General features: G+C 45.7%; 10 protein-coding genes across 10 annotated transcripts; 4 read left to right on the top strand and 6 right to left on the bottom strand.

Moving 5' to 3' along the window:
- Positions 1-92: 92 nt before the first annotated feature.
- On the top strand, positions 93-1,767 carry N7489_003668 (NAD(P)/FAD-dependent oxidoreductase; the record flags this gene model as incomplete). The annotated part of the gene is made up of 7 exons (XM_056709420.1): positions 93-182; positions 204-335; positions 386-430; positions 486-533; positions 600-1,493; positions 1,559-1,632; positions 1,686-1,767. The coding sequence occupies 7 exons, from the start codon at positions 93-95 to the stop codon at positions 1,765-1,767; spliced, it is 1,365 nt and encodes a 454-aa protein (XP_056567841.1).
- Positions 1,768-2,366: 599 nt separating this feature from the next.
- On the bottom strand, positions 2,367-3,653 carry N7489_003667 (putative solid-state culture specific protein; the record flags this gene model as incomplete). The annotated part of the gene is made up of 1 exon (XM_056709419.1): positions 2,367-3,653. The coding sequence occupies one exon, from the start codon at positions 3,651-3,653 to the stop codon at positions 2,367-2,369; it is 1,287 nt and encodes a 428-aa protein (XP_056567840.1).
- A 1,593-nt stretch (positions 3,654-5,246) lies between these two features.
- Positions 5,247-7,105, bottom strand: N7489_003666 (sugar porter family MFS transporter; the record flags this gene model as incomplete). Its single annotated transcript, XM_056709418.1, has 6 exons — positions 5,247-5,503; positions 5,559-5,775; positions 5,822-5,918; positions 5,986-6,794; positions 6,852-6,978; positions 7,032-7,105. The coding sequence occupies 6 exons, from the start codon at positions 7,103-7,105 to the stop codon at positions 5,247-5,249; spliced, it is 1,581 nt and encodes a 526-aa protein (XP_056567839.1).
- A 502-nt stretch (positions 7,106-7,607) lies between these two features.
- Positions 7,608-8,687, bottom strand: N7489_003665 (uncharacterized protein; the record flags this gene model as incomplete). The annotated part of the gene is made up of 1 exon (XM_056709417.1): positions 7,608-8,687. One exon carries the CDS (start codon positions 8,685-8,687, stop codon positions 7,608-7,610), a length of 1,080 nt encoding a protein of 359 aa, XP_056567838.1.
- Positions 8,688-9,012: 325 nt separating this feature from the next.
- Positions 9,013-10,501, top strand: N7489_003664 (uncharacterized protein; the record flags this gene model as incomplete). Its single annotated transcript, XM_056709416.1, has 3 exons — positions 9,013-9,192; positions 9,250-10,113; positions 10,169-10,501. 3 exons carry the CDS (start codon positions 9,013-9,015, stop codon positions 10,499-10,501), a joined length of 1,377 nt encoding a protein of 458 aa, XP_056567837.1.
- A 79-nt stretch (positions 10,502-10,580) lies between these two features.
- Positions 10,581-12,438, bottom strand: N7489_003663 (fungal specific transcription factor domain-containing protein; the record flags this gene model as incomplete). The annotated part of the gene is made up of 3 exons (XM_056709415.1): positions 10,581-10,779; positions 10,836-11,483; positions 11,534-12,438. The coding sequence occupies 3 exons, from the start codon at positions 12,436-12,438 to the stop codon at positions 10,581-10,583; spliced, it is 1,752 nt and encodes a 583-aa protein (XP_056567836.1).
- Positions 12,439-13,448: 1,010 nt separating this feature from the next.
- Positions 13,449-14,992, top strand: N7489_003662 (aromatic ring-hydroxylating oxygenase subunit alpha; the record flags this gene model as incomplete). The annotated part of the gene is made up of 2 exons (XM_056709414.1): positions 13,449-14,527; positions 14,584-14,992. 2 exons carry the CDS (start codon positions 13,449-13,451, stop codon positions 14,990-14,992), a joined length of 1,488 nt encoding a protein of 495 aa, XP_056567835.1.
- A 588-nt stretch (positions 14,993-15,580) lies between these two features.
- On the bottom strand, positions 15,581-17,343 carry N7489_003661 (cytochrome P450; the record flags this gene model as incomplete). Its single annotated transcript, XM_056709413.1, has 5 exons — positions 15,581-16,014; positions 16,065-16,667; positions 16,722-16,790; positions 16,848-17,067; positions 17,128-17,343. 5 exons carry the CDS (start codon positions 17,341-17,343, stop codon positions 15,581-15,583), a joined length of 1,542 nt encoding a protein of 513 aa, XP_056567834.1.
- Positions 17,344-19,242: 1,899 nt separating this feature from the next.
- Positions 19,243-19,712, bottom strand: N7489_003660 (uncharacterized protein; the record flags this gene model as incomplete). The annotated part of the gene is made up of 2 exons (XM_056709412.1): positions 19,243-19,582; positions 19,624-19,712. The coding sequence occupies 2 exons, from the start codon at positions 19,710-19,712 to the stop codon at positions 19,243-19,245; spliced, it is 429 nt and encodes a 142-aa protein (XP_056567833.1).
- A 5,169-nt stretch (positions 19,713-24,881) lies between these two features.
- N7489_003659 (uncharacterized protein) lies at positions 24,882-25,148 on the top strand (the record flags this gene model as incomplete). Its single annotated transcript, XM_056709411.1, has 1 exon — positions 24,882-25,148. The coding sequence occupies one exon, from the start codon at positions 24,882-24,884 to the stop codon at positions 25,146-25,148; it is 267 nt and encodes an 88-aa protein (XP_056567832.1).

Raw genomic sequence — 25,148 nt, 5'->3', positions numbered from 1 at the left:
TCAATTTCTCTGCACCGCGCCCGGCAGTCATCATCCGAGAACCGGCTCCAACTTACATCTTCCCCCAGACCATTTTGCGTGTTCCACATCGGATGCCGGGACTTGGAGGTGGCGTTCGGTTTTTTGGCGGCTATAAACTACTCCGGTGGTTCGGGATTAGCCGAATGGGGAAATTGACCGGAGTTAATCTGATAATCTGATAGATTACGAAAAGGGCTGCTATTTATAAAAAGGTCCTTCTGGGTAACCTTGGAGTTTCCCCTCAGACTTCATCTTTGAAAATGGCAACCTCGCTTCGGAATATCATTGTCGTTGGCGGCTCGTTCGTAGGACGTGTGAGTTCACTCTGCTGCCCAACACAGACAATGTACTAATGTCAGTACAGACGACAGCTCAGGAGCTCGCACGCATTGTGCCTTCAACACATCGGGTAAGTAACCATTTAGGTCTACCTTTTGAAAGATGAAGCTAATGCCTTTGTGCAGGTTCTCTTGACTGAGCCTCATAGCCACTTCCACCATCTTTTCACTTTTGTAAGTTGACCTCAGTACCAGTGGACGTGCATTGCAGTAAACCTCCAGAGTTAACATGGTCCATAGCCTCGGTTTGCAATTGTTCCGGGTCAGGAACACAAAGCGTTTATTCCGTACAGTGGGATATTCAATGCGTCGCCCAATCCCTCCTCCCATGGAGTAGTCCAGGCTCGCGTTTTGTCGGTCAAGCCCACCCACATTGAGCTGGACCGCGAATGGCAGGGCTCAAAAGATGTTCCCTTTGACTATGTTGTTGTTGCGACCGGCACCCGTCTATCCAAGCCTGCGGCCATGGACGATGATGATAAGGCATCATCAGTCGAATATCTGCAAAAACATCAAGCCGGAGTTAAGAGATCTCAGTCAATTTTGATTGTCGGCGGTGGTGCGGTCGGTGTCCAAATGGCGGCCGATTTGAAAGAATATTATCCAGAGAAGGAAGTCACCGTGGTTCAATCCAGGCCGCGGGTGATGCCAAACTTCCACTCTGGACTCCATGACCTTATTAAGAGGCGATTCGATGAGCTGGGAATCAGACTCATCACTGGTTCTCGAGTCACCATTCCACCGAATGGTTTCCCCAACGATGGCAGCACCTTTGATGTTCAGCTCACAAACGGCACCACCGAGTCCACACAATTCGTCATCTTGGCCACCGGTCAAACCCCAAATAACCAATTGGTGGCTGACTTGAAGTCTTCTCGCCCGGATGCCGAGTCGGTCGTCAATCCCGATAATGGATTTATTCGCGTTAGACCCACTATGCAGTTCTTGGATGAGCAGTATTCGAACCTGTTTGCTGTGGGTGATATTGCAGACACCGGTGCCCAAAAGGCGGCTCGGCCAGGTTCAGCACAGGCAGCGGTTGTTGCGAAGAACATACAGGCGTTGATTGAAGGCCGTGCCGCTGAAGATACGTTTGCTAAAGGACCTGGCGCCATTCACTTGACACTCGGCATGGTAAGTCAATCAGGCCTTTGTGGAGATCCCCCGAGACACGACTGGGCTAACTGTTCTTTTTTCAGAAACACAATGTGATTTTCCGCAATCCCAATACCGCAGAGGGTCAGACAGAGCCTTGGATCAACCCAAAGGATGAGTGAGTTCCTTTCCTTCTTGCATGATACCATCAGAAGCTAACATCTTCCCCAGTGGCCGAGAGGATATGAATGTGGAAGCTATGTGGGAAAGGCTAGGTATCTCGGTTGATAATCCTCGTCAATACCACCTGTAACCCGTTTAGGAATGAGAGAATTAATTTAGAGAGCACGTCGCCATCTTCATCGGGCAATTTAGAATTCCTTCACCTTGATACGGAGGCTCGAGTCATCGTCGCCCAGACCGTAGCACGACACGATCACTGAAAGTGAAGAATCCCAGCAGTAAATGGTCTGTGATCTACACTTTTATCGAGTACATCGGGAAACATTGACCTTTTTCCAAACTATTAAACTGACATGCAACGTACTATCTGAGGCAGGAACTTGGTCATCTCCAACAAAGTAACATTTACATTTCGGCCGATGCAGGTTCCGCCCGTCGTACGTGAATGTCTAACTATTCCAATGGCGTACTGGCGGTTATACCTATGGACACTGCCGTACATAGTCATTGTCTGGTCAATCCTGGGGTTCCTCTCCGAACTATACTGTAACAGCTATATACATATGTATGTATGTAAATAGTTTCGGTCATCAAAATCTCCAACCCTTTTCTAAGAATGCACTTTTGCCAATAATTGCAATGGCACAATAGTGTAATGAGAACTGTAGTCGACACAGCTAGCAACTCGAGATGATTGAATCTAATATTTTCACCTGACTGGCATCCATTTTAGTTGAGGCAAGTTCGCAGCACGTCCCGAATCCAATCTGCCACTGCATTCAAATCATCTCGGGTACGACCGCCGAAGACCACCGAGGCAACAGACTCGGTATCTGTGACTTCCGCTGACAGAGTGACAATCACCTTTCCAGACTCGATACTCGCAGATAGCGCAGCGTAGATTCCTGAAGCTGGTCCAGTAAATGATACCGTTTCCATCCCAGCAAAAGGAAGCCCCATGGACATAAAGTGCTTCGAGAAAAGGACAATTCCAATTCCTGCAGCTATACGAGCATTCAGATCCACCACCAAAGGCCGGTCATCACTGTCAAAGATAACATCGATGCCAATCCAGCCCACGTATGAGTACTGTTGCAATGTGCGTGCCACAACAGCGATCGTGTTCCGTAGACGTCTCTCGAGGTCCCCTTGTGCCTGGTAATCGATGACCCCACCAACCCAGACGCCATTCTTGGCGACAACCTGCTCCGTGGCACCCAGAAAACATGGTTGCAGACTTTCGTCGCGACCAACGAAGAAGTTCACCCCGTAGTGTGGTTTTCTGGAGCCAACGAACTCAGATACCTGGATATCTACTCCTCCCCTCTCACGATATCGGCGGACGGCTTCCAGCATTTGCCGCCTTTCTTCCTCGGTAGTCGCGATATATGTGCCTTGACCCGAGCTGCACCGGCAGAATTTAACCACAAAAGGCAGTTGAAGCTTGACCAAGTAATCTCGCTGATCTTCGTGTAGCAATGAAACCATCTCCAGTGATGGGGTGGGGATCTCTGGGTGAATGAGGAATCGCTTATCATTCAACATGTATGAGAGTTCGGGTGGTACTGAGCAGTCCTCGCCCACCGTCCAAGATTTAGGCCGCCAATAAACCAATTTTTTATCTTTTATCGCCATCCTCCGGTCCTTTGCCATACATGGACTATCCAAATCAACATATTTGACCATCGGACGCTGGTGCTTTGGAAATTGGTCCAACGCTCGGTCGATATTGTCCCTTGAATTGTAAGGCAGATAGAGAATCACGTCCGCGGGGCCCACCATGGGCAAGTGCCTGATTGTTCTGGAATTCAAGGCCCATTTTTTGAAACGAGGTAGGTCTTCTTCTTCGGAACAGTATGTAGATGGATCCTCATCCTCGACAAACATTCTTTCCCGTGGGAAGTTGTCATGAAGATCAATATGGGTGTAAGTTCGATAGAGGTCCACGACAATCGGCCCTGGAAGGCCATTGTTTGCATACAATTCCGCGAGGGTAGTGTCCAACTCGACAACCATGATAACGATGTGACTGGAGACAATAGACGTATAGGGTGTATTTATGAAGAATGTTTGACTCGACCTTTTGACGTTGAAAGAAGCGGTCGGAACGAGGAACTTGTCGATCACTGATTCATAGTTTCAATAGAAATTCGACATCTATGTCCAATTTGACAGTTACTTTGCTGCATAACTCAATGATGCGTCAGATACACCAATGAAGTCCGATCCTCAATTGTGGATTGGTCATTCAGCCAGCCACTGGGGCATAGTACCACATCTATGCATTAATGTAGTTGTTCACCTGAGTTGAACTATCGGTCAGACCGGCATAACTGCGTCATAACTTGTACATAACCCCCGTTCCACCGTGTTTATATACATCTGCACCAAAGTTCAAACATGGGAATAATAGGATGGCTATACTCCTGGTCGAAAGTCGGGGAATTTGCCTTTAGTTAATTCACTAAATAGGAAGAATCCATTTAGCTCGGATATCCAGGCCTCCCGCCGACTATATTCTCGCTAGACAGTGTAATACGGGATAGAAAGTGCGGAGGTTATCCGCTCTCTCGGTGGCTGAGCTGGATATACGTAGCTTTCGTTCACCTTCACGCAGGCTGATGCACTTGCCGTTCCTAATGCAGATTTCTATAGGCTGTCACATAGTGACATAATCTCGCATAATTTGGGAGTTGGTACTGGAGGTCGAAAGGCAAACCACTTGCAATTTTCCATTTAAGCAAACCGAACAGGAAATACCTAGCGGGTGTCACTGCCACTTCCCCCAAGCCAGGCAGTGCTGAAAATCCTCATACCGCTCTTTTGCGTGCCCCAAAGGCTTCCCTAGTGATATGGAAGATCGACCTCAGGTGCAGATTCACGTGCTCTAGTTGGCTATCAGACACATTCAATGGGCATAACCACCGGCTTACAGCACCTTCCTTCCATTCTTCCGTTACCTTGTCGCGAGTATTTAATCCGCTGATTTGTTAGCTCTCATGCAGCTAAGAACATATTAGTGCATCACAGCATTATGCCTCCGCTCTCACGACGCTCACCGAGCTTCTTTTACTTTCCACGATGGGTGTCACGGTTTCAGCGGGTACATAAAAGTTTTAACTGCCTAGATTTGAAGACGTATAGGACTGTCTCAAGTTCAGGAAGTTCAATGAAGTTATCCTTAGCGGGAAAACTGTTATCATTGATTTTCGGCCACCTTGGTGCAGGTATCCTGAAGTGATAACGCCTATTTTTGGAAATTCGAAAAGGAACTCCGAGCTCTTTGGAATTCTACAAGGCGAATCTTGACGAGGAACAGAAACTTCCAAGGAAACTAGAATTAGAGCTATGCCGACCTTCGTGGCCCTATACTATGACTATGGGGGTGTGCGTAGTCTATTAGACTGGAATTAGGGTTTTCAAAGGCTGAGGGTCGGTCAGGTTCAAAGACGGTGTATGAACTAAAAGATGGAATCCGTTCGTAAACTGGGAATGATAGATGAGCTGCACACTTTACAAAAGAGCCCTGGAGCCTACCTTGACAATGCAACTCGGTCTCGTATGCGGTAAGTCAGATGAGTTGATGTAGCTCCATTTCATCTATTTTCATTATACGTGCTCGTAGTGCGCTGTCGTTCCCCCTTTGGCCGTTTCTTTTCCAAATTCTTTGTTCTCCATAATACGATCCCTTTCTGCGTCGACAAATGTCTGTGGCCGCTTACGTTGGGTCAGCTCTTGCTTGCCACACACAATCGGCGAGGGATGTCGGATGAAAATCTCGTCCATGTCCTCCAAGGTACGTCGTGAAGTTTCCGGATAGAGGCAGAAGATTATAGGAAAAAAGGACCAGGCAATAACAGCGAAGACTAGGCATGCAAAGTCAGATTCCAGCATTGAAAAAAAGATCCCATGTAGACTCACTCAGATAGAACCTCCAGTGTAAGGTATTGACACCAACACTAGTGAACTGCGTCACGATAAATCCGCCCATCCAATTTGTTGCTGTGGCTGCGGCAGCACCTCGAGTGCGCCAGCCCAGAGAGTTCACCTCGGAGTTGTAAACCCACGGGACTTTGGCAAAACTTGTTCCATAGAAGAAGTAATACAAAAAGAACATGGCAGTTGTCACTCGTCCCATCTACTTCAATTAGTCATCGAACAAATGAACCCCAGGAATCACCTACCTGTTGTTTTCGTGAAGGATCGCCCTCGCCAGTTTTAAGGCACATTGCAGCAATAAGATAACATGCCCCCATAGTTACCGAGCCATAGAGCATTAGCCTCCAAGATAATGTCAGTACATGTTTGCTCGGAAAAGGGATTGAAAAGTCTCTTGAGTCTCACTTACTTGCGACGTCCAAAGCGATCAATAATTGCCAGACAACAAAATGCGGAGAATAGATACGTTGTGCCATTGACAGCAGTGAGCAAGCGACTCTCCTCTTCTGCGAGTCCAACACTTTCCTGCAAGAGAGTCGGAAGATAATACCCAAGCGCATTCACGCCGCTGAATTGCTGCATGAACTGAGTACCACAGGACAAGAGCAACCGCCGGAGGTTTTGTGTCTTGTCGCGGCACATCAAGACATCCGCCATCGGTACCTGACTTTGACGCTCAACCTCGAGGGCTGACCGGATAGATAAGAATTGAGCAGTCACATCTGGATCGTGAACATCCTTCCTTCTACCCTCCAGTCTTGCGATCACCGCGAGCGCCTCCTCGTGTCGATCTTGGAGAAGAAGCCATCTCGGGGACTCGGGAACAAATATCAGTGCACCAACCACGATGCATGGGAATATGAGTTGAAATCCTAAAGGGAACCTCCACTGTAGGGCCTCGCCTTGAAAAAATAGACCATAGTTCATCCAGTTGGATAGACAAAAGGCTGCCGTGTTGGAGAGAGAACCGACTACCACGAGCTTTCCACGAACTCGTGGTTTGGAGCACTCGGCTTGATAAACCGGGCACGTTGATGAAGTCAGCCCCATACCAAAGCCATTGATAATACGGCCAACGATCAACTGCGGCAAATGCCATGAGACAATCTGGAGAACTGCACCAATGGTGTTGCACACCAAGCCGAGAGTAATTGTCTTCTTTCGGCCAAGTCTGTCGCCGAGGGTGAATGCAAAGATAGCGCCGAAAAAGGCTCCGAGCTAGATCTCGACATTAAAATGACATCTAGTCGCAGTATAGTGGGGAGATGAGCTCACAGAGAAACAACTCGACGTAATGCCGGAGATGTTTGACTCTTTCGTCTGGGGGAAGTGTTTCTTGAAGTCGGCTGAGATTAAGACTCCTGAGAAGACACCTTGATCATAGCCGAACCATGCCATCGAGCTGAGTCGTGCTTTAATTAGCGTCGTTCCCTGTGTAAGATTTGAAAGACTCACCAAGCATTTGCGACAGTGATGACACTGATCAGCCATCTCCCACTGAGCCGATTTGAGAGATTCAAGCGACCCATTATATCGATTTATATGCTTGAATTGGAATCATGTAGGGCCACGTCTGAGGGTTGTGGATTTCGTTCATTAAATACCCCTTGCTCCTCTAGGGATCCTTTGCCATGCTATCCAAGACTTGGGTGGAGGGGGGAACCTGTCACGGGTTGCCACATAAAAGTAGAATTCAACCCGAGGTAATCAAAGAGGAGAAAGGAGACCTGACGATGTCCCAAATGTGGAGTACGGAGTAGGGAAAACGGCATTCCCCATGGGGTAAGACGGGGGAAGCGGCATGGGAGGATCACCACCTCCATCTTGGCAAAAGGTTGAACTGCTGTTAACAAAGTCCATTTCTGAACGAACAACCTTATTCTCTATGCTAGAAGTCGAAACTGATGAATATCAACAGTATATCCTCGAACCGGTTGTTTATTCTGCACCAGGCATAAAGAATACAAGACATACTACTCAAGACACCAACACTTGAAGAATCTGATTTATTTCGCTAAGTAACATCCGACTTCATCGGCAGCTGGGTGATCTTTCGCTCAGCGAGATTGTCTGAGATACCAGATCCCTCACAGTATCATGAAATAAATGATACGTATATCCCAGTTCCATTGCAGCAGTTTGACCATCCAACCCACAGCTCTCGTCAATAACTTGGTCCTCTTGTGTGACTTTGGTCTTTAGATCAGGGAACTCTTCCGCTATGATCTTTGCAGCCAGGCCATAGGAAAATCGCTCTGGGGACGACGGAACGTATCGTTTCCCACCCACCTCGTTCCGGAGTAGTGACTCGACATGTGCGATGGCAAGGTCGCGAACATCAATCCAGAACGGCACTCGTGCAACAGGTAGAGGGTTTTCTCCATTAGCGATCTTCCACAACATCAAATTCGACTCATTGAGTTTGTCCACATGAGAAACGGGATGCACAACCGGTCCAAATGTCATAGGAGGGCACAGGGCGACAATATCGAATTTCGGGCTGTGTTCCTGCACATATTTCCAAGCCTCCAGTTCAGCGAATTTCTTCGACCCGCGGTACGCAATGATGGCATTCGTGGCCGGGTCCACGGACTCCTCATAGGTCAGAGGGTTCCAATCATCACCAGTGTAAGTGAAATATAGAGGGCCCTTGCGATTCGCATCAAGGACGGAAGCGAAGGAAGAAGTAATGACGATGCGCCGTATTTTCGGATTAGTGCTGGCCGCTTCCAGAACTGCTCGAACACCATTTATTGCGGGACGGACAAGCTCGCGCTCATTGTTCCTTGTGTTGTATGTGAAGGGCTGTGCGAACGAGTCTTTAGTCACTGGAAGCAAGCGAGAATCAAAGACACTATAGCTTACACTGGCCGTATGGATCACTCCATCCACTCCTTGAACGGCTTCCACTAAGCCACCGGGCCTTTCAAAGTCATCGATTTGAACAAACTCCAGTCTCCCTGAGTGCTGTGGACGAGCCTTGATCATAGAATCGCCTTTCTCCAGTGACCGCGTCGCGCCGCGCACTCGTATTCCACGAGCGAGCAACACGTCGACGATATGGGCGCCGATGAAGCCGGTCGCACCCGTGACAAGTATAAATTTGACCATTTTTTCTGTTGAAACCAAATGAAGAACCGACTGGAAGAAGCCAAGAGGGTAGGGATAAATAATTGGAACCTCCAGGGCTATATGTTGTCAGTCTCACTGGCCAATGATCATCCACGGGGGGAGGCGGCAGCTCCACCGGGAAATCCCCGCAGTCGGCTTTCATTGCGAAGAGACGCGCCTTGTCGAGATGGTGACTGCAATGATGTGCTGTTATCTTCTTTGTGGTCTTGCATGGCTGGGGAATAGAAATAGTGGGAGCCATGTCCCCATTTCTTTTCCATCCGTGTTTTCGTTCCTTTGATACTGTTTTCAGATATATTCCATAATGAGTGCTGCCCCAGTCCACGTGCAAGATATCACAGTCACTTCTTTCGAAGTCATTGACCTGCGATTCCCCACGAGCCTAGACGGTGTAGGCTCGGATGCTATGCATGTAGGCACCAACGGCTCACATCCTTACATCCGGCTGAAAACAAACCAAGGAACTCTAATCGGAGAGGGCATTGTAAGTCTGAGATCCACTTCTTGGTGGAATTTCCGTGCTGATACGATTTCACCATAGGCATTTAGCAACGGTCGAGGCAGCGAACTGATCTGCATGGCTCTCGACATATTTGCCCGACGTGTCGTGGGCAAATCCATGCATGAACTGACTCGTGACATGGGCAAGACCTGGAGGTACATGGTATCTGACTCGCAGTACCGCTGGATCGGCCCTGAAAAGAGTGTCACTCATTTGGCTGTCGCGGGAGTATTGAATGCTGTTTGGGATCTCTGGGGCAAAATCCTGGGCAAACCGGTCTGGAAGATTGTGTGTGACATGGACCCGGAGGAAGTCGTGAGATGTATCGACTTTCGGTACATCACGGACGTTATCACACCCGAGGAGAGCGTTGAAATTCTCAAGAAAACACAAAAGGACAAAGAGACCCGCCTACAAGAGGCGCTCGAAAATCGAGCGGTTCCCGCATACACCACTTCTCCCGGATGGCTGGCCTTCTCTGGAGACCGTATGCGAGAGGTACTCCAAGAGACGATCGCGGCAGGGTATACCACGTTCAAGTTCAAGGTTGGAACCAATGTTGAAGCTGATCGGGAACGTCTGGCCGCAGTGAGAGAGGTTCTGGGGTATGATCAAGGACACCAGATCATGATCGATGCCAATCAAGTCTGGAGTGTTCCCCAGGCAATCGAATACATGAAACGGCTGGTGGAGTTCAAGCCGGTGTTTATTGAAGAGCCAACCAACCCGGACGATGTTTTGGGACATGCAACTATTCGCAGGGCTCTGAAACCGTACGGTGTCGGCGTCGCAACAGGCGAGGCAGCACAGAATCGCGTCACTTTCAAACAGCTGTTGCAAGCAGAAGCGACCGATGTGTGTCAAATCGATGCCGTACGACTTGGCAGCGTCAATGAATGTCTTGTGAGTGTAGTCTATCATTTCCTTTCTTGACCATTCGTTCTGACTAGCTAGCCAGGCCGTCATGCTCATGGCGCTGAAATTCAATGTACCATGTGTGCCTCATAATGGTGCAATGGGCCTCACCGAGTTGACATCTCACTTGAGCACAATCGATTACATCGCTATCAGCGGACGCAAATCAATGCTCGAGAATGCGGACAGTCACCGGGAAAACCTACGCCATCCTTCCAAGATTGAGAATGCGCACTATGTCACACCACTCGATCCAGGATATTCAACTGGCTATACTCACACGGCATTGGAGAAGTATACGTATCCATCAGGAAGCTTCTGGAAGAGTGATATTGGACTTGAAATCATTGCTCAGCCCACTGGGGGAGAGTTGTAAATAGACATGTCCAGCGCATCGATCGTGTCGATCCTGGGAAGTTAGCCCTTACGGGCTCATTGCACAAGCTTATGACTTGTCAGCAATTCATACGCGTGAAAAGCCTTTGCTTTTTCTGGACGTCTTCAAGTATCGTTATAACAGCCTCAAGACTAGAGAAAGCCCAGGGTCGAATATTGTTCAAAGCCAGGCTCTGCAATGCGTCAATATCGGTCACTAGATGTTGCAAAGCGGGATTCAGTGAAGCAAGCGTTAGAATCACAATGGCACCGAGTGATCTGTAAGATTTGCCTTGTCAGCACTCGTCGGCAATGCTTCGGTCCATCTCACGTACGATAACGAGAATGTCCACGTGTATTGACTCGGGGTTTTGAGGATCCTCGCCGTGCTGTGGATGTAGCATCGGCAGCTCTCGAGGCAAATACCAGCTTTCTCAATAATATCATGGGATATGGAGGTGACATCATGGGTCACAATAAAAAGAACAAATGGCCTGTATATTATATGACGCGTTGCAAAATACCGAATCCGTAGTATTGCCTGGCGATCATTCGATTCCTGCATGGAAGCTTCGAAGTTGAGCTCTGGACGAAAGATGTCTGGTATGGAAGAATGCCATAACTCGAGTTGTGAGCGTAACTCGTCGCAAACTGCACTTAGGGCCGATATGTCATCCATGGCAAACTCCTCTGGTGTTGCGAATGTGGTGGATGATAGCGCCAAACCATGCTTTTTGTTCGGGTAGAGGGAATTATGGACGCGATTCAGTAATCTTCGAATAGATATCTCTGCGAGATAGCAGGTTGATTGCATCGTCCCAAGGTTAGTGCACTCCGGAAGACTGATTTCGTCGGTCAGTTGTTGCAGACCACTTCGGGGGAGTTCCAGCTCGGCGAGGCGATCGCACTCAATCAAAAAGCAGGACCAAAACAGGCGGATCAGGCTCTCTCGCCACCAAGATTCCTTCTGCTGAGTGTCAATCCTGCGCTATTGTCAGAACTGCGCTCTCCTTGGAGCTGTCAGAGGCCTTACCCCGAAAGTTTGAGCTGGATTATTGTCGTGGCAGAGTAGACGAGCCGCCAGCTTTGCAGGGGGCGGACGATATATGCGAAATACACACTAGCAAGAACAAGCGCCTGTGGTAGCATGAGGCTACATGAGAGTGACCATGCCGACTGGCTGAGGAGGGTTGGCATGGCGTGCTGCATGTATTGCATGCCCGGAGGTGAATGGAGGAATGTATGAGCATCTAGTGGCGAAGCAGCCACGGCACCAAGTGCTAGGACAACCATGCATAAAGCCGATGCAGTACTCGAGTCGGGCCCATTCTCCAGAAACCGGCGGAAGATATCTTCGAACTTGCCTGGGTCCAAGATTGGATGGTCATGATGAGCTGACGCGAAGAAGATAGATACCAGGTTAGTGGCAACATCACTTTCGATTTCGACCGATGGCTTTGGCACTGGCCATTTCTCAAATGACAGCTCTGGGGGAAGGTGAGCTCGTGACTCTAACAGGAAAAACAAATCGGTCGGATACTCCCCGATGAGGGATTTGACTGGGGGTAAGCTCAGGAGGTAACTAGACGATGTTTTGTGTTTGACCGGAATCGTCAACGGGGGTAGCTCTGGCAAATCTGGTTGCATGTTTAATCCGGAGAATAACCAGGGCGAGGGCATGGTAGCATTCGGAAGCTCTCTTGGGGGAGCAGTTGTGAGTCCGGATGGCGAGGCCTCGGGGACGGCAAAAGCACCGATATGGGACTTGGCAACGTTTGAGATCTGATCCGACTGAGCCTTGAGAATTGTCTCGATGTCATGCAAGCGGCTGAGGATTTCTCGAGTGCCACCGGATGTGTCGATCCTATCTACCCCTGTGAGAGGACATTCGCCCTGGATAGTGAACCAACACAGACCTCTGGGAGGGTAAATCATCATAGTGACATTCCACCTCTAGCTCTCTGCAGTGGGCACATGATGGCTTCTGGGCATCACATTTCCGTTTCCTGAGTTTCCCTTAGGACTGGCATGAGACATCGGAGTGGGGAAAGGTCACTTACCGACTGCGACAAAAGGTACAGGCCAGGGCTGCTCGCTTTCTGTTGAAACTCATGTTTCAATCACGTCTCTTGATTATTTTTGGACATCGATGCATGAAGCCAGAACGTAAATCTCTGTTTGTGAAACAATCACGGGCAATGAGCAGGTCAAGGGAAACCTTCCAAGGTTGGAAGTCGGAGAAACTGACTCATCACCACCTGGGCAATTCCCGGCATCCCGAGGCTGGCCCTTGGAGTACATGTAGACAGCTGAGATACCTCACCTCGTGATGCTTGTATTCTAGGATTTTGCTTCACATCTTTTTCTGTGGACATTGGTCCTGTTTGGAGTGGTACGCGAGAGTATCTTTGTAGAATTTTTGTTATGGGACAGATATATATCTCCATCTCCATACAGATAGCTCATTTTACCCGGGTACCAACATTGCTTTAGACTATTGGCATATCTTTGACTATCTTGCACATAACGGGGATGATCCGCCCGAGTTTAATGCGAGAAACGAAGCATTCACCAGAGTTATAACCTGGAAAGCACTCGTGTAAGGGAGAAGTGATTACCCCTCTGGGAGGTTCAACTGTCCGGGACCGGATAAACAGATGGTCCGTTACGATTCGAGTCGAGAATCCCTGGAGGTCACCTGACATCGGAATGGCTCGGAAATTGGAGCCCAAGGCCATTGCCAAACGTCCATTACCATGAGAGTTTGCGAGATACTTCCGAGGTGGCGAAAGTCAATCAGGACCTTGGAAAATGACAGGTCAAAACATCAAAGTTAGGTCACCTAAGAGGGTGGTTTAGCACCAGACCCTCCACTCACATGGAGTCATCTGTACATTCTGGATGAGCAATGACTTGACATTAAACCCCCCCCAATCGAAAAGACCGCAATGGAACAGCATCGTGAACTGCGGGGTTTGTTACACTGCGGGACTTCTGGTGTATTCGCCGTTGGTTCCCTTCGCTCGAGGAGCACGTCTCATGGCTCCGTCATCGCATTTAAGCTCGATGGTCGCGGGCGCGTGATAGGACACCATACATTCAGGATTGCTAAAATAAAAGAACGTCTTGTCAAAGATGGGCCGGAATGGAAACTCCAACTCTCGCATCGCTCGTGGAATATCCTGCAAGGACCTCCTGCCATGACTTCAACAATCTCATCGCTGTTTGGTTACAAACCAGATGACTACGGAGCACCAAAGGCCCCAGCAGAACCCGTCAAAGCTCTCCCGGCTTCTTGGTACCGTTCGCCAGAGATATATGAGTTAGAGAGGAGGGCTATCTTCTCGAAGAAATGGATTTTGATTACTCACAAATTGCGTTTCGAAAAGCCAGGAGACTTCTATCGCTTTGAGATGACTGGATTTTCATTTGTGCTTTGCCTAAACCGCCAGGGGAACTTGAGCGGCTTCCACAACATATGCCGGCATCGTGCATTTCCCCTTGTCTCCCAAGATCAGGGCAATTCCCCGGTCGTTTCTTGCAAGTATCACGGATGGTCATATGGGCTCGATGGAAAATTGACCAAAGCGCCCAAATTTGACGACGTGCCAGGATTCAAGAAAGAGGAACAGAGCCTATTCCCAGTTCATATTCATGTTGACGCACTAGGTTTTGTCTGGGTTAATCTCGACTCCTCCCGAACACCAATCCCTTGGGAAGACGATTTCCAAGGTGTCGACACACAAGAAAGATTCAGGGAATTTGATTTCGGCCGGTATATGTTCGACCACACATGGCACATGAATGGGAATTACAACTGGAAAACCTTGGCAGACAACTACAATGAATGTTATCATTGCTCTGTGGCTCACCCGGACGTGGCAAAGCTGGCCGACCTGTCATACTACTACACCGTCTCGAAAGCTGGACACATCCAGCATTTCTCCCGTCCGAAGCAAGACAAAGTGAAAGATGACATCAAAAATGCCAGCACGTATTATTTCCCCAATGCTTGCATGACAGTCTCGTGGGTTCCCCTTCATACCGAAGCATAACAGTGCGAACTAACGCCTTTGACTGTAGACCGCACTTTTTCTATCTGATGCGATGCGTTCCAACTTCGGTGGGGACTTGCTCCATGGAATATGAGGTCTATCGGAATAAGGAAGCATCTGATGAAGACTTCGAGTACATTGATTCATTTTTCAAGCGTGTTTTAAACGAAGACAAACATCTTTGCAATGCAGCTCAAAAGAACCTAGATGCTGGAGTATTTGTCAATGGGCAACTCCATCCAGACCTTGAGAGCGCTCCTTTATTCTTCCAAAACACCGTGAGGGGCCTTCTCAGGAACCATCGAGACGAGGAAAAGCGCCAGAACATGGAACTCTGGCCAGCTCGCCAGAGCTCCCCGGGCTCAGCCACTGCCGAGGATATTAATTTTTGTGCGGAACTAACATGTAGTGGGAAATACGGTGATCTTGAATGGTAGTTTAGGAGAAATTGGACCGATCCAATGCAGTTTGGATTTTGGAGAGTCGTCTTTTCTTCCATGCACGATGTCCACATACATACATGTGTGTGGACCCGGGATATACCTTGAAAGCTTTCACACAATTTAGGAGTAGGGAAGTTGGCGATTTGCAGTTATTGCATGAAGCAACAAAGTACGGAGTACAAACGGGACCATTACATCCGGTCCCATGCTGCCCTTGATGGACGGTGGGAGATAGATCTACAGTTGTATCTGCAATAATGCAAGGGCGTTAGATGACAATGACACTAGCGCCGATCAACGCCAACTGCGTCACTAGGCTACGTAAGATGGATGGATAACATGTTGGATTCTTGCATCAGTATTCCGTAGCCATATTGGGGTCCAATCACGTCTTTTGATAGGGATGGAGTCGGGTTGATACTGCCAGACACAAGCAATTTGATTTCTGATTTCTACCTATGCATTATACCTTTCTCTCATCCCTCATGTGACATAACAGTTCTCTTGGAAACTTATCACAGTTGTTATCTTCGCTTCTTCCTGTACCGCAATGTGTAGCAGCATTGCCGGTTGAAATTCAAATTAAACTTGACATCCTAACTCTTCCGGGGACACTTCCTCTTGTCGTCTTCGAATGAGCAGATTTGCGGTCGAATCAGCAGTCATAGATACTCCGAATCGCCTGACTTGTGGTAGACGTGTCTCATCAAGCTTGATGTCATATTTGAGAAGGATTTGGCACAGAGCAATTTTCATTTCGTTGGCAGCAAAGAATCTTCCCGGGCAGGCATGCTGCCCGAAGCCCCAGCCTAAGTGAATTGGAGAAGGCGCAACCAGTTGAGCAGCAGTCTGTTGTCCGGGAACATCACGCATTTTGAGGAAACGATAGCCATCGAACTTTTCTGGGTTTTCGTAGTTCTTCTCGTCCCACATGCTATTCGCGGAGACCATGTCTTTGGGGATGAAGACTCCGTCTGATAACTCAACATCGGCGGTGGTGAGACGGCGCATTGGCGCTGTACTCAGTCAATATCTGAACGCAAGGGAAATGTACGGTGAATCTTACTGATTGCGACGGGCTTCAGTCGTTGGCTTTCCTTGATTGTACTGTCCATGAGCACCAACTTGTACAATGAGATCTTATTCCAACCATTCTCGCGCGTCACGGTTATTATCTCCTCTCGCAAAGCCTTGACCAGATCCGGCTGGGCAGCGATGTCGAACAGAATCTGTGTCAGCATGTCCGCCGAGGTATGAATAGCAGCCATGGAAAGCAGAAGCTGTGAGATGGCTGGGTTGTATGGGCGACCTTTGGCAACATCCTCCATCCAGTCAATAGCATCATTGTATTGCGTTGGGGGTGTTCCTGCCTTGACGGCAGCTTCTCTGTCAGCCCTCCTCTTGTTCAGGATTGGTGTGATCAGCCCAAGGGCCTGCTTCATATCCGACCGAATCATTCGGCACGAAGGGAGCACCCGATTCACGAAAGGTCGCAGCATCTTTGGCCATTGTCGCAATTCGTCGGTCGCACGAATCACATGGACGGCATAGTTGATGGTGATATGGAGCCAGCTGGGGTCTCGACACAGGAGTTCACCCAAGAATACCCTAGAGGACATTCGGGCCAGCATCGGAGTGATGGTAGATCGAAGAGATAAGGCGTGCCATTCTGTCTTGATGTTAGTGTTTCATTTTGACAACACAAACTTCCGATTCAACTCACCCTTCTCATCAGTCCAGTATTTTCGAACCACCTCGGCAGTCTCCTTTGAGAGATCCTCCGTGACACGCCCTGTTGTAGACATTCGGTTAGTCCTTGTCTTTCAGATGTTCTCTTGTGAGCAATTACCCAGTTTGCGTGTCAGTTTCGTCAGCACGACATCGTGCATGATTCGCTCATCTTTTGATCCTTCACGAAAAGGCTCGAAACCAGGAAGATGGGAATGTAACTCCTTGGCGGATGCCTTGTCACGGCTCATGTCGGGATGATTTCGAATCTCATTGAGATATCTCGGTGGGAGTACAACCTGGCATCCATTGTCTGTGACTAGTCGGAACCCCTTAGCAGACTATTTCAATTCTGATGTCAGTCCTGTGTATCAATTCCGATGGGTGATGAATGGAGATACCTTAGCAAACCCGGACTTGATCAGATCCGCCGCACCAGTGACATAGGAACGACGAGACTTCATGCTTCCAAAATCCAAAATGGAGTTTTGGTTGATCAATGGCAATTTGGACCCAACTGCAAAAGCGAACTGCAGCACATAGCCAGCAAGGAGAATAACACCGACCGCAACTACCACATCCCCAGGAAGCGAGCCATTGAGCGCATACCCCAACATGATGAGCTCAAGTAGGTACTGTAGTTACTGTTGAACTCCAGATGAAGGGTACCATTCGCAATATACGGAAGTATACAGGAAATCAGCAAGAACCAACAAAGAATGGGGGTGTTGTCGAATACTGGGGAATGGTTAAATAATAGACACAATTCACATAAGCCAAACGTTTTCCGACCCACGGTATACCGTGATGTATAAGAACATAAAAAATATGAAAAAGAGATCTACGTGTCGCGCTCATGCAAGGGCAATTGCGAGTTAGTCGGCACTAACACCTCAGTGTCGCCGGGCGCTGAGAGAGGGATCGATGAGATGATAGCAAGAAGCCATCAAGTCTCTCTCCTCTGAGACCTTGCACTGTGTAGCGTTCTCTAGAAAAAAAATGTCCATGTAAGGCTGTTCCTTCTGCAGGATTGAGATGGTTCCGTGACGGGTGGCTTTCCGCCTGCGGCTGTTCCAGGAGCTTCACTCTGCGTACGCATGCTATGGTAGAAATGTAACGGCACGGTGGATTTGGAATGTGGGGCGTTGGAGATGCATAACTTGGTAGGTGAAATACTCTTAGCCCACACCGCTCCCTTATATTTGTTGTGCAAGTGGTGTGTATAAGTCGGTGGCTAGCTGACTGGACTATGTTGATCAGCGGCTCAGCTGAGTCCAGTGCATAAATTCGGGATTGGGCTCTTCCGTGTGAATATCGTACGCAAATGAGCCGTGTAGAACACAGAACAATATCGATAGTCAGACACACCGACGTAAATAGCGGAGGGTGATGCATGTCGAGCGTACTCTGTACAACGTAGCATCAGTGGCAATGCTGCATGAAGCACCTGGGCGACCGGTAATATTCGGCGGTTCTTGAATCTGCATAGCAATGATTGGAAGGAACCCTTGACGCGTATCAACTGATGTATCTGGTTCCATGTGAGATATACGGACCGTTCAACATTTTAATGCCTGGGCGTGCAAAACCCAGGAAGGCGTCAACTATGTTGGATCCAAAGCTGGAGAAGAGAGAGCATGAGACGCGTGCTGATGTTGAATTAAGAGTTTTATAGGTTGGTGATTGTAGATTGAAGGAGAGCGAAGTAGTAAAATTGGACATGGTAGTATTTCGAACACGGATTGGCCTAAAGGAAGCCGCTAGAATAAGAGATAAGCAGAAGAAGGCGAGCAAGGTTTTGGAGAACACCTGGCCTAGCAGACAAAGATCTCCGTCGAAGGGATTCCAAGGTATAGTAAAGGCCAACAGGTGGTAATCTATTGACCGGCAAATCTCTCATGGGCCGCTTCGTCCCCGATCTCCATCATCTTCCTCTCCAATAATCTCGTCATTTCGATCACGACTTCCCCATACTTCGGATCCACATAACAATTGAACAACTCGAGCGGTCCTTCTGACAGTCAAACAACTCCCACTCACGACAATCCTCGCCTCCTGGCAGCGCTCCACCGACGAGCAAATCGTCATTGTACCAGTAGATCAACTTGTACCGATGATTGCGCACTTCGTAGTGTGCGTACGCTTCGTGTTCTGTATCATCACGCATCCAGTACCTGTGATAAGCCAGCTGATCTCATTCAGCGGGGCAATTGCCCCCCAAAATCAACCGGAACGTTCGACCCTGCATGTACGTCGGCGTGGTGACGCCGGCGAAACCCAAGAATGTGGGCGCGAAATCTACGTTTCAGACAATGTCACTGCAAACACTGCCAGCCTTGATCTCTTTGGGGTATCGAATCATCAACGGCATTCGAAAAGTCTCTTCGTAAATGAAGCGCTTGTCAAACCATCCATGTTCTCCAAGAAAGAATCTCTGATCCGATGTATAGATGACAATCGTTATTTGCCAACTCCGATCCGAATCGAGCAGTTCGAAGATTCGGCCAACATTGTCGTCAATGCTCTGAACGGTACGGAGATCCGTTGCACGTAACGGTGGAACTCGAACTCAGCCAGTTCCTTTTTGGACTCAAAGCGGAAGAGGTGCCATCCTCGTTGCCAGTGAGTGTCATCATTCGAACTTCATCGTCCGTGGGGGGCGAGGGAACCTTCCGCATACCACCCGCCATCTTCACCCCGACTTTTCTCCGATCACCATCAGGCTGTGCTAGACCAAGGTCTTTGTAAGACAGGTCTTCCGAAACTCGCATTTTAGCGATTGCGGCAGCCCTCGCGCGATCTTCGTAGTCATCCGAAAACGTGTCAGGCAGCTTGATTGGATCTTGATACAGATCCCTGTCTCTCCTGGTATTCCCAGCTTCGATGCGGCGTCTTACGGTGGCACATGACGCGGCTTGGACTGGTCTCGACGTTTAATGAAATGGAGAGTCATATCTGTAATGACGTCCGTCGAGTATCCTTCCATGATGTGTGTACCGTCCGGGCCAATGAACTCGGGTTCATGGTATTGGCCTCGGCCCATGGGCTCATGTAATTTCCCTTCTGTTGGTGTGGTCACGTGCTTATCACGTGATCCCCCGCTTCCCAGGACTTCCTCATGAGATAGCTTCCCCCTCTCTCTTCTTCTTTTCTGATGGCGGCAACGAGAACAGGGACAGAGAAAGACTGTATTCGCTATCTGACAGATGACTAGGGGAGGAAGAAGGAAGAGAGGAAGACAGACAGAGAGAGAGCTGGAGACAAACAACAGGCATGACTAGCCTGAACAAACAGGCAGCCAGCCAGGTCACATGACCCAGGCTCCAACACCCCTCAGGCTAGACATCCACCGACAAACACTCTCCTCGCCCCCCCATAACAAATCACTATTTCCTAGTATCAAATTCATCACCAGTATCACATCGAGCACCAGTATCAAATTCATCACTTCCAGTATCACTTCTTTCCATCTTTTGCATCCTTCTTCTCCATTCGTGCTGTAGCGTAGCACCAGACTTCCGGGAATGTAAAGGATAAAGGTCCTTTCAGTCATGAAACAGGAAACTGACAGAGTGCATGCAATATGTATCGGAATCGAGACGTGCGGGGTTCGTCATATGATCACCCCTGCTTCTTAGCGCACTGGGATTTTTCCTTTAATCCTAGGGCCCCCCGGGCCCCCTGATTTCTAATAAGAGTTAGTCTTGATATATAGAGATAATACACTTTCATTCCTCTCCCCGCCATTTATATCTTACCCGGTTAATAGGCCTTATACCTAATAACTATATATCTTTATAATTCTAACTCTTCTTCTTTAACTACCTAAGATATAATAGCTCCCCTAATTACCTATAGCGGCTTATAGAATAATACTAAAGCGCTTAAGTATCTAAGTCGGATTAGTAGCGAATCACCGACGTCTACCCTAGGCGAGGAACTAAGGGAGACTTAAACCTAAAGAAACTTACCTAAGCTAAGCGATAAACCACTTAAGGAAAACTACTAGCTTATTAACGAAACGATCCGAAGACTCGAGCTTTAGGCTATAGAGTATAAAGTAAAAGTGGCTTTATAATAACGAATTCTTATAGCCTAAAAACTAGTTACGGAAAATAAGAAAAAGCTCTAAGAACTAATAGGACTATCGAAACGGCCCTAAAACGATCGCGGTTCTTTTATAGAGAGCGAGTAAAGCTAGAAGGGAGAGATTAAGCGGGATATTAGTAAGTTTAAAGAGAACTTTAGTATTAAATAGAGAGAAGACTAGTTAAACGACCTTAATATACTCTTTAAAGGAGCCCTAAAGAAGTATATCTTAGGAATCTAAAAAGTCCTTATAGCTACTAACTTCCTCTATACTATATATAAAGGTAAGTAGGCGATTTATAAACGAAAATACCCTAAAGATATATCGAACTAAAAGGCCTTCTAAGAATAGACGAAAATATTATTTCGAAATTTATATAATATTATTACTAATATCTTTATCCTATTCTAAGAAGCGATAATAAGGCCTTACTAAGACCCTTAGAATTTCGAAAACTACCTTAAATCGCTAGAGAATTACCTACTAAAATAGACTAAAGAGTAAAGGGCCTAGACACTTTTTATAAAGTTATAGAAGCCCCTCTAAGATATTATAATTATAAATAGTAATAGATTACTTCCTATAAACTAAGACGAGATATTAAACTAGTATCTACCTTTTACTATATCTACTTTATATATTAGAAAAAGAAAGACTACTTACTCTAGCGATATAATAAGCGTAAATAGGGAAACTATTATAGTTCGGTACCGAATTATTCTTATACCGAAATATTAAAGGGTCGCGGAAGAGGATAGCCTTATAGAAGAAGCTAATTTAGAGATAGAGCTAAAGGATATAAATCCGATAGAAGATTATAAAACTTAATAAATTCTAATATAAACTCTTAGACTACTAAGAAAGGAAACGGTACCGCTTCGGTATTAGAAGGTACCTATTTTATTTATTAAGATAAGAATTACTAGATAAACGAGTGCCTATAAAGAGGAACCTTAGTCTAAGTATTAAGAGTAAATTAGACTAGATAGTAGGGAAAAGTAGAGGAGCTAGATTAATTCCCGATACTCTAGTTTAATACCCGCTAATTAGGACTATAGTATACCTTTATATACCGATTACTTTAGGAGATAGTTATAAAATATATATAGATCTAGATATTAGTGCGGAATATAATATAGTTAGTAAGGAATTTACTATTAAAAATAAATTATTAGCTATACCTTTCTTATCCTTAACGCTAAAAGGTATCGCTTTAGATAGACTCTATACCTATAGTATATTTTAGGTACTATTTATAATAAGAGACTCTTAAAGTACCGAAAAGATAGTAAAACGACCTTATATTAGTATCGATAGAGACTTAAGGCTAGAAGGAAGCCCTATCTTTTTATTAAGAACCTTTATTAATAAATTCGATATTATCCTATAATCTAGTATCGATAAATAGTAGTTTAGAGTTAAAGGATTTAAACTTTAGAAACCTTATAAATTTATAAAGTAATCTAAGAATATAGCTATTATTTACGCTTTAATTAAAATACTAGAAGAGATATAGCTATCTAATAAAGATACTAATATACTAGCGAAAGATTAAGATCGAATTTAGCCCGAATTAAAGGAGTACTAAGATATATTTAACTATAAGAAAGCGGGTATACTACTAAGAATAAAAGCTTCTAACTATACTATTAAACTTAAAGAAGGTAAAACTCTACCTTATAGTCCGATTTACCCCCTTTTATAAATAGAGCTTAAAGAACTATAGGCTTATCTTATAGATAATATTAAAAAGGGACGGATTAGACTATCGAAAAGTCTAGCGGGAGCGCTAATCCTATTTATCCTAAAGAAAGATAGAGGACTATACTTATATATAGATTACTAGGGACTTAACTATATTTTAGTTAAGAATCGCTACCCTTTATCTCTTATATCGGAAATCCTTAACCGACTTTCTAGAGTAAAATATTTTAGTAAGGTTAATATTAAAGACGCTTACTACCGGATTTAACTATAAGAAAGTAATAAATAGAAGATAGCCTTCTAAATCTAATATAGCTATTTCGAATATATAGTTATACTATTTAGACTATCTAATATACTAGCTACTTTCTAGAGTTATATCTATATAGCGCTAGTAGGGCTAGTTAACGTTATTTATATAGTATATCTAGATAATATCCTAATTTTTATTAAAGATCGCGAGTCCTATTCGATAGCGCTTCGCTAGATTTTCGAAAGGCTATAGAAGGTAGAGCTATATATAAAGCCTTCGAAGTGTATATTCTATTAAAAGGAGGTTAAATTCCTAAGGTTTATTATAGATAGTTTAGGAGTAAAGATAGACTAAAGCCGCGTCTATATAATCTAGGAATAGTAAGAGCTAAAAAGCTATTATAACGTCTAGGTTTTTCTAGGATTTTATAATTTCTACTATCGATTTATTAAAGGATATTCTTAGATTTCCTTACCGCTTATATCTATAATAAAAGGGAGTAAAAATAGGAAAAAGCTAGGTTAAATAATTCTAAATAAGACCGAATCGGTAGCGTTTTAGAACCTAAAAGGGGCTTTCTAGTTAGCGTCCCTATTATACTATTTTAATCTAAAGAAATATATTAGATTAGAAATAGATATATTAAACTAAGGAATAAAAAAGAGTACTTTCCTAACCTAATAAAGAAGGGCGTTAGTATCCTATCGCTTTTTAGTCCTAAAAGTTCTTAGGGCCCGAACTTAACTATATAATACTAGATTAAGAGCTATTCGCTATCGTTTATTCCTTCTAATATTAGAGACACTATTTAGATAGTAGTAAGTATCCTATTAAAATACTATTAGATTATACTAATCTACGTATATTTATAATATAGTAAAAGCTTAATAGCCGATAGGCGCGTTAGTATATATTTCTTACGCCTTTTAACTTTATTATAAAGTATAGGCTTAGAAAGATAAATCCTATAGACGGGCTTTCTAGGATTCCTAACTTTAAGTGAGTAATTATAAGAGAGGAATTAATAATCCTAATTTAAAACCGAATTATAGACGATTAATCTCTAGATCTAAGAGAGGCTAAGGAGGGAACGGCTCTAACTATCTAAAGGATTTTAGAAGCTAAGGATCTAGATATAGATTATAAGTATAATTTAGATAAATATAATTTAGAATTCTAGTTTAGACTTAGTTAAAAGACTATATAGAGAGATCCTAAGTCTAGTATTGAGATCCGGCAGCCACTGCTCCGCACGTTTACCCATTAGACCAAAAGGTCATAACAAAGTCAGTTCATGAGAACTGACTTGTTGCAGTGGTATATATATATAGGCGCCCCACAACATATATTTTAATACATGTTGTGGGATCACAGTATAACTACTAAGATAGTAGTAAATCGTATAAGTATAGAAATAGATAACTAGTCTAAATAGAGACCTTCCTTCCTTCCCCTAAGCTATTATAGTCTATACTAGGACTATAATATACTATCTACTAAATTTGCCGATAGGTTATGAGCCCGGAGTGCTACCTATTTCCTATTTAGGAAAGTTCGATACTCCGAATTTTCTCCGAGTTTTATCCGAAGGATAAACTATCTCCGATATATATCCGGATTATCTCCGATATACTATACTATAGTATATTACTATATATAGTATATTTATATACTATATATATCTAGGGGATTGTTAACTTGACCCCCCCATGGATAAATTGACCGCCCCCCTGCCTGAAAAGGCAGGCATCTACACTACCGCCTTCCTAATTGGGTACCGCTTTTACCTCGACACCTACACCTGCCTACCGACCTCCTCACCGCCTTCGAAATTTTACACCGCCTTCGTGTCAAACTCCCCCTAACACTATTGGACGATACCAGATACCTGCAATTTGTATATAAACATGTAGTAAAATCAAGTCACTTTAGTCTCATGTATGTTGTAGGACTCGAGTAGCAAATAATCTGATAATGCAATTCTGGTTTACACACATTAACCTGCCTTCTCCCAACTCATTTTTTCATCTGTATTTACACTAAATCATCCGTTTTAATCCTTTTTTTTTCATCATTTCCATCCTATTTTTGTCATTCCAGCAACCAAAATGGCCTCTTTAGGCCTGGCATACCTTGATTCGTCCGATGCGGACCCTGTTTCGGACTGTGAGATCGTCCCCGAGTCCCCGCCTGCGCTGCTAAGCACCAATCCCACTATACCCGCGCTGCTAAGCACCAATCCTACCATACCTACGCTGCCAAGCAATCTGCCAAGCAATCTGCTAAGCACTAAGACACCGAGCGAAACCTTCACATTTCCGATTCCCCCCTTGACCAGCAATTCCGCACCCATGAAGAAGGGAGAGAGGCGGTAA

The sequence above is a fragment of the Penicillium chrysogenum genome, assembly GCF_028827035.1.
Source record: "Penicillium chrysogenum strain IBT 35668 chromosome Unknown utg000002l_segment0_segment0, whole genome shotgun sequence".
In the NCBI taxonomy this organism is placed as follows: domain Eukaryota; kingdom Fungi; phylum Ascomycota; class Eurotiomycetes; order Eurotiales; family Aspergillaceae; genus Penicillium; species Penicillium chrysogenum.
Note: the sequence above shows the minus strand (reverse complement) of the source record. Positions and strands in the feature narration are given on the sequence as shown.